Source organism: Atta colombica, unplaced genomic scaffold, assembly GCF_001594045.1.
Source record: "Atta colombica isolate Treedump-2 unplaced genomic scaffold, Acol1.0 scaffold89, whole genome shotgun sequence".
NCBI classification, from domain to species: Eukaryota; Metazoa; Arthropoda; class Insecta; order Hymenoptera; family Formicidae; genus Atta; species Atta colombica.
The window spans coordinates 1149417-1165886 of NW_017259582.1; the positions used below are offsets into that span (position 1 = coordinate 1149417).

The 16470-nt window shown below is 27.3% G+C and overlaps 2 protein-coding genes across 6 annotated transcripts in view; one reads left to right on the forward strand and one right to left on the reverse strand.

Annotated features, from left to right (window-relative positions):
- LOC108693200 (nucleolar protein 10-like) overlaps nucleotides 1-3589 on the forward strand; it is a 13063-nt gene extending 9474 nt beyond the window's left edge. Inside the window, exons 15-16 of the mRNA XM_018202014.1 lie at nucleotides 1286-1501; nucleotides 3347-3589. Of these exons, the coding sequence (XP_018057503.1) occupies nucleotides 1286-1501; nucleotides 3347-3589 (459 nt within the window). The remainder of the gene's footprint in view (nucleotides 1-1285; nucleotides 1502-3346) is intronic.
- A 3676-nt stretch (nucleotides 3590-7265) lies between these two features.
- LOC108693213 (DCN1-like protein 5) overlaps nucleotides 7266-16470 on the reverse strand; it is a 10451-nt gene continuing 1246 nt past the window's right edge. For 4 of the 5 annotated variants that reach the window (XM_018202037.1, XM_018202035.1, XM_018202036.1 and 1 more), the window contains exons 2-5: nucleotides 8470-8611; nucleotides 7876-8242; nucleotides 7556-7763; nucleotides 7266-7450 (exon numbers count right to left, since the gene is read on the reverse strand). In XM_018202037.1, the coding sequence (XP_018057526.1) occupies nucleotides 7365-7450; nucleotides 7556-7763; nucleotides 7876-8242; nucleotides 8470-8600 (792 nt within the window). In that variant the 5' untranslated portion in view covers nucleotides 8601-8611 and the 3' untranslated portion in view covers nucleotides 7266-7364. Of the gene's footprint in view, nucleotides 7451-7555; nucleotides 7764-7875; nucleotides 8243-8469; nucleotides 8612-9885; nucleotides 9912-16470 lie in introns of all 5 variants that reach the window. The other variant, XM_018202033.1, reaches the window with a different exon arrangement.

A 16470-nucleotide genomic window follows, 5' to 3' on the forward strand; every position in this document is an offset into this window, starting at 1 on the left:
TGTGTGTAATAAAATTTTTTATTTTATAATTTTTGGCGAAAAATTATAAGATCTGAAAAAGTTTAAATTTTTTTTAATTTTGACATAAATGTAAAATTCTTAAAAATATGAGTATTCTTTTTAGGGCAACGAATTAAATTAATTAAATATTCATTTAAAGCAATAATTGAAAGTAAATTTCAAAATACTAATTGATGAATCTTTTGCACAAGGAATCAAATTAGGAGATCATTAAAAGAAAAAACAATAATTTTATTATTTGTACTTTTGATTACCGCAAGTTTATTGCCTTGAATTGACTTTTGTAATTTGAATAAATCAACTAAATATAAAGAAGCGCCAATTAAGTTAAAAAGTTAGATGCTGTTAGATTAATACACACACATATATATACGTATTTTTAATAAATTTATTTATCTTAGGAATGACTGCGCGTCGATTATTTTCGGTCTTTTAATACTCAATCTGAAATATAAATAATTATTTAATTAGATTTTTATTTGACCCTACTAACATTGGCTGCGTTCGCTTTGGCGCTCACGGCGCTTGTAAGCATCAATTATCCTTGTTTAATATTCAAAAACAACAAAGATGAAACTACGTTTAAAGTATTGTGAGCGCCAAAACAAACACAGCTATAAACACAGCTATCTTAAAACTTGTAAAGAATTTATTGCGAAAAATATTACATCTGGGAAAAATATTATATCTGGGTAATTATTAATATTTCAGATTGATTGTATTGAAAAACCGAAAATAATCGGCACACAGTCATTTCTAAGAAAAATTTATTTAAAATACACATATATTAGTCTAGAATGAAAACATGGCGTAGCGGCAGCGCACGAGACCGCTATTCCAGAGATTCTAGGTTCGATCAAAGGCCGAAAAATGTTTCGTAATTCTCGGCAGGCAATGGCAAACCTCCGAGAGTATGCCATATTTGCCAAGAAAACTTTTCTAACAAAAATCGTTCGGAATCGACGTTAAACAGTAGGTCTCATATGACTATGTACAATCAGCGTACACATCACAGGCATATATGAAGAGAAGTCACGCTCAGCGACGATCAATAGAATAGAGATGATGATATTAATCTAACTTTGATAATTGCCGTTTTTTCACATTTAATTAATTTATTCAAATAAAGGATCCTGTTTCTAATCTTAATATTATTTTTATAGTTTGCTTATAGAATCAATTATTATTCGGCTTAATTGATTTATTCATTTATTATTTATTCATTTATTTTATCAATATGTTTCCCTTTGTTTGTGACTTACAGGATATCGATGAATTCAAGAAACTGTTAAAATATTTTAATGATGAATTAGGCCCAGCTGTCTGCATTTATACTATAGTTAATCTGTCATGGGCAGTCGCAGGTATCATATGGTTATTTCAATATTATATCAACAATGGAGACAGTAATCATGTTACATATGTTAATGCAATGAATGTTGTATTATGGATTTTAATTTCAATCGCTCCATTTATACAGGTATATAACACTATGTTACATTTCTCCTATTTTCAATAATATATTATCAAAATTGTATTATGTGGATAATAATTCAAACTACACGTATATCTATAATCGAGATATAAGATGTTTTTTAGTAAATATTTTATGTCCTGTTTTGGACATGCATATTATTTGGGAATTAGTTAATAACTTGTAACTTAATTTAATTATTTTTCATTTGGCTACTTTTATTTGATTTATTCATGTGATCGTTTATTATAACTTTAATATTGTTTATACCAGAATTGGTAAAGATTAATGTTTTTTTTTTAAGAATAAAACATATTATGTTTTTTCTTAAATGTTTTTAATGCTTCAAATATGCTTTAAACAGTACTATAAAAAACATATTTAAAACATATTAAAAACATCAATTAAGCATGTTTTAAACTATTTAAAACACGTTTAAAACATGATTTTTACCAATTTTGTTTATATATAATTACAATTATTTTTATATTATTGTTATAAATAATTTTAAAATACATTTCTTCTAAACTCTACTTCTTTTTATTATTATGTAAACTTCATTTACAAGTATTAAAGATCTTCGCTCATTTTATGTACAGATTTGATTAACTCAATCTCTCCCATCCGCATAGAGATGAATCGTATGTCAAATTGTAAAATATAAAAAAAAATAAAGAGTAGATTATAACTACATAAGTACCAACAGCTAAAAACAGTAGATTTATTAGGATCTCATTAATGAGATACATAATTTTGCTATTTATGCCTATAGAATACTTTTAATTGATTAATAGCCTTTTATAAAGATAAAAATATTTAATTTCTTTTTGTCCATCTCCAACCTATAAGATATATTTTTATGTTCAGGATACCTTGCCCATGTACATGTAAAAATAAGATTCTCGCACTGTAAATACTGTACCTACTCATTTGATGTCTAGAATATGTCACTGTTTTGTTGAAAACATATTTTCTATAGAGAATATTACAATAACATATTTTTCAGTTTCGATAGTTCTGATGATGAATTGTGACCATATGATCTTGAAAAGATTATATGACTCCTTTCTACAGAAGTTAGAGGACACTACTTAATTATATTATACAATCATATTATACATAATTATAATAAAAATTGTAATAAAAAAATCTTAATTATTTGAAATTAACTATAAGCAATTATAATTATAGGATTTTAGCGTTTTCAAAACAAAATTAATCTGCATAGAAAGATAATACAAACGCGCATTCTTTAAAAAAATTGTGCTATAAAAAATGTTATCATATTATTTATTTATCTTTATTTTACGATTATCGCTAATTCAAGATTCAAGTATTCGAGCTATCCGGTTTTTTTAAAACAATTTCAAATATGCATTTTTTTTACTTTTAACTCCTTTTTCTTAAAAAAATCTGATGTGCTGGAGCATTTTTAATTACAAATTTATAATCAATGAGAAAACTTTATTAAAATTATCTGTTATATATTGTGAAAATCCTTGTTATATACGTGTTAATTACGTGATAATTAATAACTGCATACGGTTGAAATGGGCGAAGTTCTTTATACATTCCATATTGCAATTATTTTTAATAAATGTTTTTTAAACCTTATTATTAATTTAAATTAATTTAATTTTTAATGAAATTTGTTTATGTTAACTTAGCATAACCAAATTAATTTTACAGCATTAATTTTAACGTAACTTTTGATAAGATTTAAGAAATAAAAATAAATTTATACATAAATTTTATACATAAATTTTATATATACAATACATCTCCTTTTTTATTTTATTTTATATTTATTTAAATTTTATATATCTCCTATATTACATATTTTGTTTGTAGGCTGCTCGCTTAACGAATGCCTGTTCCATGATTCGAGCTGTAGGACACGAAATACGTATACGGCCATTCGTGTATCAAACCACTCCAGGCGAAGATCTCGATAGTATACTCTTATATACATCTTCTTTAAAAATGTGCGCCAAGCTGTTCAAGATCCCTATCAAGAGTAGATATTTATGTCTTCTGCTAACTATTGGCAGTATTTCTATTCTCACTTTAGGACAGTGCGAGTTTTTCTCATAATTATGTAACTTCAATTGAAAAGCTATGTAAATACATCATACAATCGTTTACGCGTATAAAATGTATTATCTATAATCATATAAAATTATTTAAGTTCGACAGCTTTTTACGAACTTTTATATAATAGTCACTGTATAGATGTGATAACGAATTATAAAATGCGTAATATCTATTAAGAAAAAATTTGAATAAAAATTTTGTTAATAAAATATCTTATCCATATTTTCATTTCTACTTCTAACATTCTACTAACATTCATATGTAATGTCATAGCACAGACTTTTGCACAATGCATATATTTATGATTTTAATAATTAAAGAAATCTGCTACAATTAATCCATAATTAATGTTGTGAGTTCATTTTGTTATAACAAATTGATTTACGGATCGACTTCAGTGATGTATGTACAAATTTAAATTTTATTTACTATATTAAGTCAGTTTTTGTAAAATTTATTAAATGAAAATAGCGTTTTATCAAATTAACATATTTTGCACATGTATAATTCTTTTATATAATTATACCATATAAACAAGTTTCAAAAATGTTGTAAAGGTGATGTTTTAAAGATTTAAGATATTCAAATCTCGAAACTTGGGGTACGAAGCTATCGCAAAAATTATAAATGCATAATGCATAAGAAAATCAACCAATCAAAGTTTCTTTTTTCCATAAAGTAAAAGGAAAAGGATTCTGATTAAATGATTCTCTTATGCATTGTGCGTTACAAGTATACAAAAGTTGCTGCGTCCTTTACATTTAATAAAAATGATAACCGAGAACGATAAATGAAATATTGAAAAAGGTACATATTTTATTCATTAATTATCATCCAATACATTATACGCTTCAGTAATGGCAGTAATATTGCAACGTCCTGTAATTGTAATTCGCATTATTAACTTATTTGCAGTATGTAAATGTACAAATATTCAATGAACAAATTTTTTTCACAGAAATTCTTTATTCATTGTATTCAGAAGCTATAAATATAAATGCAAAAATCACATTGTTAATGTAGTACTGATATCGTATTCTGTATAAAGAGAAATCAAATATGTAGAAAAAATGCAGATATATTTATGATTTTAATAATTAAAGAAATCTGCTACAATTAATCCATAATTAATGTTGTGAGTTCATTTTGTTATAACAAATTGATTTACGGATCGACTTCAGTGATGTATGTACAAATTTAAATTTTATTTACTATATTAAGTCAGTTTTTGTAAAATTTATTAAATGAAAATAGCGTTTTATCAAATTAACATATTTTGCACATGTATAATTCTTTTATATAATACCATATAAACAAGTTTCAAAAATGTTGTAAAGGTGATGTTTTAAAGATTTAAGATATTCAAATCTCGAAACTTGGGGTGCGAAGCTATCGCAAAAATTATAAATAAGATAATTCGATTTTAACACATAAATTAAAATTATTGAACAAAAAGATGTATTAATTCGGAAGCTTTTGTAAATAAATAATTATAAAACAGATCATTTGTTATTGAATTTTCCTTATTAATTAAATATAGTCTGTGACATTAGTAAATTTGAAAGATATCAGGAAATACTTAATAAATATTATTGTATTTTAATAAGAGAATTCGTTATTCTAATATACATCCACATAATTTTAGCATTTACAGGAATTACTTAATTTTGACTAAATAGTGCATGATATTAACACTTTATGGTACTATTTTTTTTAGAGTATTAAACATTGTAGTAGTATCTGCATAGTGTTTCGCTTCACCAATGAGTCTACTTACAAGTGATATTCGCGTATTTTTTAAATGTCTTACATTGACAATATTATACATACCTAAATTTTGTAAAAAATATTGTTAGGTTTATGGACGAAGTAAGGAATACCATGGAAAATTAAAAACATCAACAGAATTTGTTATGAAAACTATCTATCTACACACACACACACACACACACACACACACACACACACACACGCACACACACACACACACACACACACACACACACACACACACACATGTATATACATAATGTAAATCTCAAAAACTTACAAACTTTCGATATTAATTCAGTGACATGGAATGTGAAAGTTTTACATAACTTTCTACCAATTTATTTAATATATCCAATGTATATAACGTATCAAAACTCTGGTGAAAAAAATTTCTCATAACTTATATTATTTAGGAATATTTTAACATTAAAAATTTTTGAATTTGACGATTTCTGTAAAGTGTACCCCCTAATCCGAGAAAAAATGTTTCATTTATATAAAATATGTCCATATAATTATATAACATTTTTTTCGGAGTTTTTTATTATAAATTAAATTATAAATTTTTTCGGAAATATAGAATGAAGAGAGAATTATTGTTAGAACATTTCAGACTTTCCATATACTGCATTTCATTTTAACTAACGTATTAAAATATCTCGAAAAAGAAACATGTGCGGGATTGAAAAAAGTTTTAGATGAAAGTGGTACGAGGGAAATATATTATTGTTACGTTTTTTTCTAAGTAAAGACGTCAGAAAGATATAAAGATTAAATGAAATTAATTCTTTCTCTCTTTTAAATGAAATTATGATTCTTTGATATCGCTATCTTAATGTCTTTATATGCAGAATAATTAAAAGAATCATATTATATAAAAAAATTATATATTCCAATTTAAAAAAATGGAGGTTCATGTAGCTTTGATGCCTTCACCTAGAAAATAACTTTGCCACGAGCATATGGTCTATAGTTTTAATGCCGGTTCTGAACGGCAGATTTTTCTAGAGATGTTTCTGTGAACTTTCGGGAGGTTACTAGCTTTTTCCGAGAGGAGACATGAGCGTAAATATTTTGGTTTCTATTGGGATCGAACCCGGGACCTCTGGCATGATAAGACTAGTGCGCTGTCTCCTATGCCACGCTCCTAGAAAATATGCTCGCGCTCCTAGAAAATAACATGATCTAAGTACAAAACCTTCTTAAAATGGAGTAGTTTTCATCTGAAATTTTTCAATCTCACACACACACACACACACACACACACACACACACACACACACACACACACACACACACACACACACATCATTCTTGAAATATTTTAACATCAATTAAAATGAAACACCTATATAAAGATTTCTTCCAAAAGATATGAGCTTTCTTTTTCAACATTTCTGAAAAGTGTAGCAATTCTTATAAAAAAAAATCCGAGTTCTTCAAAATGTTACAAAATTATACAGGAATTTTGGGGAAAAAAAAAAAAAATTCTAAAAAAAATTTTCACCAGAGAAAGTAAATTTCTGCAATGACACACAAAATGTATAGTCTACAATCACTGGAAGTCAATGGCAATTATTATCTGAAATATTACTCAATTTGGAAAATGCTATATTACCAATTCAACTCATTTAGCCATAATTTGATATATCAAATTATTTTTGTAAATTGCACAAGTAAATCTTATATCAAAATAGTTTTATTTCTAATCACAAGAGTTTTTGCGATAAACCCTGGATTAATTGCAAGAGGCGATAAGTAAGAAAACAGATTAAATAAAAATTTTTAGATAGAAGATACTCTAAATCATAGTAATAAATCAAGATAAGTTACTTACAATATATCACTACCATTTAATCGTAATAAAAAAATAGTATGAGATGGTAATGGAAATATTGCGAGATTATGGTATTTATAAACAGAAATTTGTCGTTAATTACAGAATATTATATGATAAAAGAAACGAATTATTTTTAGTTCAACGGACTATTCTTATGATGTTTCAGCTGCCTCTAGCCTCTGTTGATGATGATCCTTCGTCTCGTTGAATTTTTAACCATTCAACAAATTCATCAAGCATTACTGGCCCTAAAAGAATCATATATTACATAAATAATAACATATGAATTCTGTAAACGTAAGATAATCTACTATGTTTTTATTAAAATCAACAGTCCTCTCCTATGCACTTACACGCTCCATCTAAATCATAATTAGATAAGTCATGATTAATTGTACGTGAAAATTCTAATATGTTGCACCATTGATCTTTATTAATCACTTTGTACTTTGATTGATCTAGGAACTGAGCAAATTGTGTAAACAGTGGCCAATGTTTTCCCAAAAGCAATTGTAACATCACTCTTGCTGTATCCATGTCCATGCTACGTTGATCTTTGTCCTATAAAGAGTTCGAGCAAAATAATCAGAAGCAATGGACAAATTTGATGCTCATTACATTCGTATAAATCTGAATGTTATAATATAGATAATATAGATAATATCGCACATACTCTAGCGAAATCGTAAGCATATCTATAAATTCCCTTAAATGTGTATGGGTCGTTTAGTTGATTCCTTAGGTACTCGAGCTTCTGTTGTATTTTACTAATCGAGTCGCATTGAAGCTCCGAGAAACCTTTAAGCCATTCACTCAGTGTGAAGAAGCCCATTTGGCGAGCATTCATTCTATATGCAAGAACGAGCATTACTACATTTTCAGGTTCTACACCAATATCTTCACAAAACTTTTCCATCCCTTCGGGTCCGAGAGTGTCTGTATCATCTGGCGAGGTATATTCTCTGAACCAGGTTATACAACGTTTTTGAGAGAACATTGATACATTGGATACATCATCAGATTTTGTGTATCGTCTGGCACTGCAACAATATTATTCATATATTAGAAAAAAAATTAAAAATTCTTTTTATTTAATTCAATAATGAATCAATAATATTATATGTGACAATTAAAAAAGTATATTATATCAAAAAGGACTTTTAATATTAATTTTTCTTATTTTACAATGTAACGATATTGTTAGGCAATTAATAATTTAATAAATATTTATATTTATATACTGTTATAATAAAATATGATTTCAAACCTAGAGGTATGTCTTAACCGTTTTGAAGGATGCCTAGGTAAACTCTCTTCATGTGCACCAGATACTGACATATCAATAGGAGTATGATTGTGATTTGTGCTGGAAGGTCCTCTTCGCTTGCTACGTGGCATCCCTCTCTTCACTAGAATAAAAGTTTATATTTTTACGTAAGTCACGTTCTTTTTTTAAATTAATGTTTAAGAAAGTGCCTCATTATTTGTAAGATATATTATTATATCTATATATATTATTAGTATATTTGTTATACTTTATAAGCAGATATATTGCTATCAAGAGATATTTAGACTATATTTCAGAATGAAAGTATTCCCAGGAAAATTTTCGAAATAATACACGTAACATATATTGTACTATTATATCAAATAAAATTTTCCTCAGAGAGCACGCTGTGAAATGTAGTCTAAATACCTCTTGATAGCAATATATCTGCTTATAAAGTATAACAAATATTTTAACACAAAGAAATTCTTGTGTGTATGCGCGCGCGCGTGTGTGTGTGTATGTGTGTGTGTGTGTGTGTGTGATATGGAGTTGCAATGTCCTGCAACTATTGAATCACCTTTTAAAAAAGTGTTCTTGAGATAATTTTAAGTCCAAAATTCTTATACATAAATGTTAAGATTATAATAAATTTTTAAATTAATAACGATAATAAGTTTTTAAATTAATAACGATTAAAATTCTCTAATCAAATAGCTGAACATTTCGCGGGTTTTGGCATGATGATATGACAAGTAATGGAGGTGTACTTCACTAGAGCCCTTTCAGCAATTTTCAGATTATCATACAAATATGCATGATACTTTTATTAATTATTTTTGCTTCTATACGGAATCTATTTGTATATTACGTATGCATAATTAATATCGGAATGTATCACAACATATTAATTTAGTAGAGAGATATTACAAGTGTCAAAATAAATTCATAATCATGTTCATTTGTATGGTAAACATTTTTGTAATAATATCAGACTAGAACTCTATAAACTCTACTAACTATTTTTGTCTTAAAGTTATTTATTACAAGTGGCCTTGGCAATGCATGAGCAGCGAAAAAAAATACTTCTTTGCACTGGGTAGTTTCATACTGGATAGACTTATACTGCGCGTTTGCATTTGGCGATAGACCGGACGGATACATACTTATTCGACGATTTTTAGAAATGAATATCTCGTTAACCGTTGCAAAAATTGCAAAATGATACAAAACTTATCGATCTAATTTAGTTCGCTCTATCTATCCACATGAATACTACACCTAATATTAAACACTGTATATATTAAAAATAATTTTGTTATATACACTAAAAAATATATTACATATATTTAATAAATATCTATTCTACATATATATATATATATATATTAAATACATACAATATACCATATTTACCAAGTAAACAAATTGTTGGCATCATGCTAGCGAATTAGAAGAAATGATCTAGCTTGATTGAAAAGAATTTAGCAATTGATTATCATCAATCATATCCGCACTAAGTTCGTGTTTCGTTAATAAAGCCGATATAAACTAATAGAAATGTATATAAAGCAAAATCTGCATTCGATAATCCTGTTGCAATATCGATCATAAATCTGCATTGAATTATGTAGCAAGTATATCGAAGTCTGCTCGATTTTTATCATTAATATGCTGTTAGTCTAGGATTTAGGTTTACAACCTTGCTTTTACAACCTTGCTTTAAGAGGTAATGTAAAATCATAAGAATTGACTAATCACAATCGATTATTTTTTTCATATTTGACTAATTGGTAATTGATCAATTTTTTAGCATATTATGATGTAGATCACATATTTTGTAGTTTTATAATAGGAGTCAAGAGACCATGCCATGTACAGCCAATAATGTATACAACCAATGTACGTTGGTATATGTATATCACTGTTATATAATCAATCAAAAATTATTTATTGTTTTATCTCTAATATTTTGTTGACAAATGTTGCTACATTATTATTTGCGTTTTATCAACAGCGCATTAGGTCTATGTTTTTTAAATAGATTAGTGTGTACTCTGTTTTGAAATAAAAGTATATGTTTGAAATTTAGCGAAAACGATAAGAGAAATTCTAATATACAGTTCAGACTTGATAACAATTTTTTCAGGATTCTTCAGGAGAAATAAAATTTTTCAAGATTTTTATGTAAATTTCATCAAAATTTTCTAATTTTCTAATTTTTTAGAAATGTTCTCAGATTTTTTTATACAAATTGCAACATTTTTCAGGGTATGTGAAGTTAGCATCCCATTATAGCACTCAGGAATTCTGATTAGAATTCCCGTTTCCTTTTGACAAGACAAAGAGTTCTATATAATTTATAACAAGAGTTTCGCTTAATAATTATTTTTAAATAATTTTTTAAAAATGGGGTGCTAATTTCTCATCGAAAATTTAGATCAAATAGTTCTGAGCGACTCAATAGCTTCATTTCTAGAGTTCCTGATGCATAAAAAAAAATTTTTGAAAAATAAAAAAAAATTAAAAATTTTTGAAAAATCAATTTTTAGATACAATAGTTCTGATTAGAGTTCCTGCTTCCTTTTAACGAGACAAAGAGTTCTCTGTATTTTTTAATGCGAGATTTATTTAATAACAATTTTTAAATAATTTTTAAAAATGGAGTGCTAATTTCTCAGCAAAATTCGAGATCGAATTATTCTGAGCAACTTAATAGCTGCTCTATTTTGTGAATATCTAGAGTTCCTGATACATAAAAAATAATTTTGACATATACAAGAAAATTTATTACAAAAAAAATTTTTTTTGAAAAAATTTATTGAAAATTTTTTGAGAGTTCTGATTGGCGTTCTGGGCAGTTCTCGACAAAACCTAACGAAAAGTATTAGGTAAAAAAGCGATTGGACCAATAGTTTTTAAGATATGAAGACATTTGAACTCTATCATTGAAAATTTTCTAAATCTGACATCGAAAATTTTTTTAAGAGTTCTAGTATTTCTGATTAGAGTTCTGTGTAGTTCTCGACGAATTCTGTCGAAAAGTATTAGGTGAAAAAGCGATTGGACTACATAAGGAAATACGCACTTCTGCAACCGATTTTTCAAATTTCGTTTTAAGTATATATATATCTCTTTTATTTTTGAGTCTATGTTGGTTTTAATCGCTGAGAACTTTTCGAAATTGTTAGAATAATAATTAACGTGTCACAGACACAGAACTACTTTATAAAAAAATTTTTTTTTATAAATTTTTTTGTGTATCAAAATTGTTTTTTATATATCAGGAACTCTAGATATTCACAAAATAGAGCTATTAAGCTGCTCAGAAGTATTCGATCTCGAATTTCGCTGAGAAATTAGCAGCTCATTTTTAAAAATTATTTTAAAATAATTATTAAGCTCTTCTTATAAATTATTGGGAGTACAAATTAGTTCGGTCCGTTTTTTTATGCATTTATTTCAAAACAAAATAAATGAACAGATCAATTAAAATATTGTCCATCGCTACCTACTACTTTTTCCCATCTCTCAGGCAATTTTCGAATTCTATCTCGAAAAAATGACTCGTCTTTGGAGGCGCTTTTGGAGCTAGCAATTTTCGATTTCTGCGAAAGAAGTGACTTGCTGCCTTCGGAACAACCAGAAGTAATCAGAAGGAGTAATACGGCGGGTGCGGTAAAATCTCATTTGTGCGTTTCCAAATATTTTTTTATGACTTTAGCGACATGAGACCGAGCGTCATGAAGAAGAATAACTTTATCATGTCTTTGCTCGTATTTCCGTTTTTCTCGCAATGCACGGCTCAAACGAATCAATTGTAGCCGATACTGATCGCCCGTAATGGAATCGCCAGGTTTCAGCAGCTCATAGTAAACAAAACCCTTTTGGTCTCACCAGATACAGAGCATGATCTTCAAACCATGAATGTTCGGCCGTGGTGTTGATGTTGAGGTCGATGGCAACGATTGATAACCGGGCTTAGCGTAATATTTTTTCTTCTTGGGATTGTCGTAGAATATCCACTTCTCATCTCCAGTCACAATCCGAATCGAAAAACCTTTTCTCTGTTGAATCAGCTGTTCACAAGTGAAAAATCATCTTTCAACATCTCTCGGTTTCAGTTCATAAGGCACTCAATTTCCTTGTTTTTGAATCATTCTCATGGCTCTCAATCGTACAGAAACGGCTTGTTGAGACCCTTAATGATTCTGCAAGCTCCTCTTGTGTTTGACTCCGATCTTTTTCGAGTAATGCCTCTAATTCTTTGTCTTCGAATTTTTTTGGCTGTCCAGAGCGAGGCTTGTCTTCAATGCTGAAATTTCTATCCTTGAAACGTCGAAATCATTCTCTACATGATTTATCAGTTGGAACAGTGTCACCATAAACTTCGACAAGCATTCGATGGGCTTCAGCCACCATTCCAATTAAAGCAGAAAATCAAAACTTCCCGCAAATGCTGCTTGGTTAACACAAAATTCGACATTTCAAACACAATAAAAATCAAGGTTTTTATATGAAATTCAAAGCGATATAAACTGAATATTATTAGCAGATATTTAACCTCTCTGAAACTACCAAAATCAGCTGTCACTATGAACCATTCACAACAGCTGGAGCAATCTTTAGAGACCGAACTAATTTGTACTCCCAATATATAGAACTCTTTATCTCGTCAAAAGGAACCGGGAATTAATCAGAACTCCTGAATACTATAGCTGGGATGTTAACTTCACATATCTCACTTTTCAGAAGTACTGAGAAAGTTTACATCTTTCTAGACTCAACTTATGTAAATTTTGAAATTAACTTGAATATTGTCATACTTTTGGAGAGAAAAAAAACTATAAATCTAGCTTAAAGCTCTTAAGTAACTACAGCCATATTGAATCATGATGTCAGAAGCGAGAAATGACAATTAGTTAATTTTTGTTACGTGCCATTTGTAAAGAAGAATTTGGATAAAACAAAATGAAATCGTTTTAAAACATTTATAAAAATAGACCAAAACTATGCTTATCCCGCTTTATTTGATACTCAGTCAAATAATCGTAAAAAGTGAAAAGCTCATGCAAGTAAAAATAAGCTACGCATGTGCATTGAATAAAATCACTTCACATGTCTTTTTTATTCACGGTTATTTAATGACTGTCAAGGAGGATAAACATAACTTTCGTCCATTTTTACAATTGTTTTAAAATGTTTTAATTTACAACTGACACAATAAAAATTAACGTGCTGGTTTCGTTTCTGATGTCACGATTCAATATGGCTGTGACTACTCAAGAGCCTTAAGGAATCTTCATAAACTTAAAATATTACAAATTCTTAACACTGAGATTTTTATTATGAGAATTTTTTTCATCAGGAAAGGCAACAACAAAACAAATATACAAAAACTATTACACATACCAGATATCGAATCAATAATCTTTTTATAAGGGGGTAGATTCATGTTTTTTTAACTAAGTTAAAGTTAATGATTTATAAAATTAATTTAGTTGAGTTATAAGTTGAATAAACAAAAAACTCAATTAAAGTTATGTTAAGATTTAATTTAACTGAAGTCAAGTAAAATTAATTTTGAAAAACATTTTTATTAAATAAAATCTATCTTAACTTTTTTAAAATCAGATTATTTTAAATAACAAAACAATTACGATATCATCGGATATATTTAATATTTTATTATGAATTATATGAAATAACAAAGATATTTCTTACATAATAAAAATTGATTTTTAATACCTTAAAATAGATAATTTCACATTTTAATATTTATGTAACAAAAGAAAAATAAATGTAATTTTTAAAAATATAAGCAATCTTGTTGCACAGTTTTTGAAAATTATACATAAAAATAAACAGTTTTTATTCTATCGTTCATTAGGTGTAAAGAAAAGAATAACATGACATAATAGCATTGATAGCATTTTCTAAATGTAGATCCAACTCACGTTTATCCTTGGGCACTAGGAATGATGCGTCTATCACACAATTACTGAGTTTTTCCAAACTAATTTTTTAATATTTAAGATTTTATAAAAAAAAATATTGGCATTTACAAATAAAGAAATTTAAGTTAAAAAAAGTAAAACATTAATAAATTAAAATTAAAAAATAACTAAATTAAATTAAAAATTAATTCATTTGAAATTAACTAATTAAATTATTTAAATTTTTCATTTAACTTTTAACTTATTAATTAGTTACTACCAACCTTGCTTTTTATCGAATAGAATAGGTAAAATGGGTTGATTTTTATTTAAAAAGTGTAACTTATATATATGTAGACTTATAATTTTTGAATCGTAAATATTCTAGTTTTATTTGTCTAAAGCCATGAAAAAATATTCAGTGTATTTTAAAAGGATCGAAATAAGTCTTTTCTTATAGCAAACAGAAATTTATTTATTTTATCTCCATCCTTTCACCTTTGTAGCAGACACTTTACAAAATCTATTTTTAACAAATATGACTTTTTATATATGTGCACGCACAGAAAGTTTAAAATGAAGGCCAATCGCTCGGGATTTCGGAAGGTGATTCAGGAATAAGAATAAAAAAGTTGATATAAAGAATAAAAATTGATATAGACATAGATGCGTTAATCTGAAAGATCCTGAGATCTCTTCCAAGAGATATTAAGCAAGCTGCTTCCACGTGAGAGATAGAGTTCCATGTAGAAATATTAATGGAGAGGGCTGCAATCCTGGATATTGCTAAGGCAACTTTTGACTCTTTAATTATGTTATAAAATCCCCATAAAAATCTTTCCTTTCAATTTTTAACAAAAAAATTCGAAAGTAAAGCAATTTCAAATTTTAACACAAAGATAACTAAAAAATAAACGTATTTCCGAGTTTATGTTCATATCAACTTTTTTCTTTTTTTTTCTTTTTCCAATGGAAAATTGAAAACCCCAATTGGGTTCCAATTATCTCCTGAGCGCCTTTTTATTTTTTAAACATCCTCTGTGTATGTATGCACACGTGTATATATAATAAATCAGCTATTTAGAAAATATATATGTATATCACTTTGCAACAATAACGACATAATTCAAAAAACAAAGTTTTCAGAAAATAAGTTTTAATGTTTTGAATTAACAAAATTGTTTTGTAATATTAATTTTGAATTGTTCAGTTTACTTGAATGATCAATTTTAGTATGACAATTAATTTTAATGTAGCAATATAATAAACCCTTATAATACAAAGTACAATTTGGTGCCTTAATCAAACATTACTAGAATCCATCCGTTTTTTTCTCACTTATTCTAAATGATTTAAAAAATCTCTAAAAATTCATCAATATACTTTCAACCTTCTATAGAATAAATATTGAAACTTCATTTTGGAAAATAATAAAATGTAGTATAATTTATAATTATTGAAAGACTCGAACAAACTTACACGAACAAAAATCGGTTGGTTATTAATGATCCGACCTTGTATGATAAGGTTATAGAAGAATAAAAATATATTCTTTCTTTTTTCCGTAATTTTTTTTTGTAAGCAAATATAAAAATAAAAATTAATTTTTTTAATTATGTTGATATTATAGTAAATTAGCGATGTACACATATACATATTTGCTTAATAGTTGATTTATTATATAAATCTTACCAATAAGTAAGTATATTTGTACAAGTGTTTAAGCTAGAAAAAAAAAATATAAATCTATTTAGAAAGCTTTCATGTCAACATGATAAGATCGTTGATTTAATTTAGAGTCTGTTGACTGTAAAAACAAATTTATGAGACTCGTGGACTATAAATTCCAAATTGATAAAATGTAATATACTCAAAAAGTTTGCATATTATATATTACTTACGAATGGGAGTTGTAGAGTAATAACAAATTTATGCGAAACAAAAGACGAGACCGAGAAGAGAACGTGTTAAAAAGAACGTGACAATGAGAAGGCGCGCGCGCGTAGGCGTATTTATGTGTATATGTAATATCTCATCGTACTGCAAATATATATATATATATATA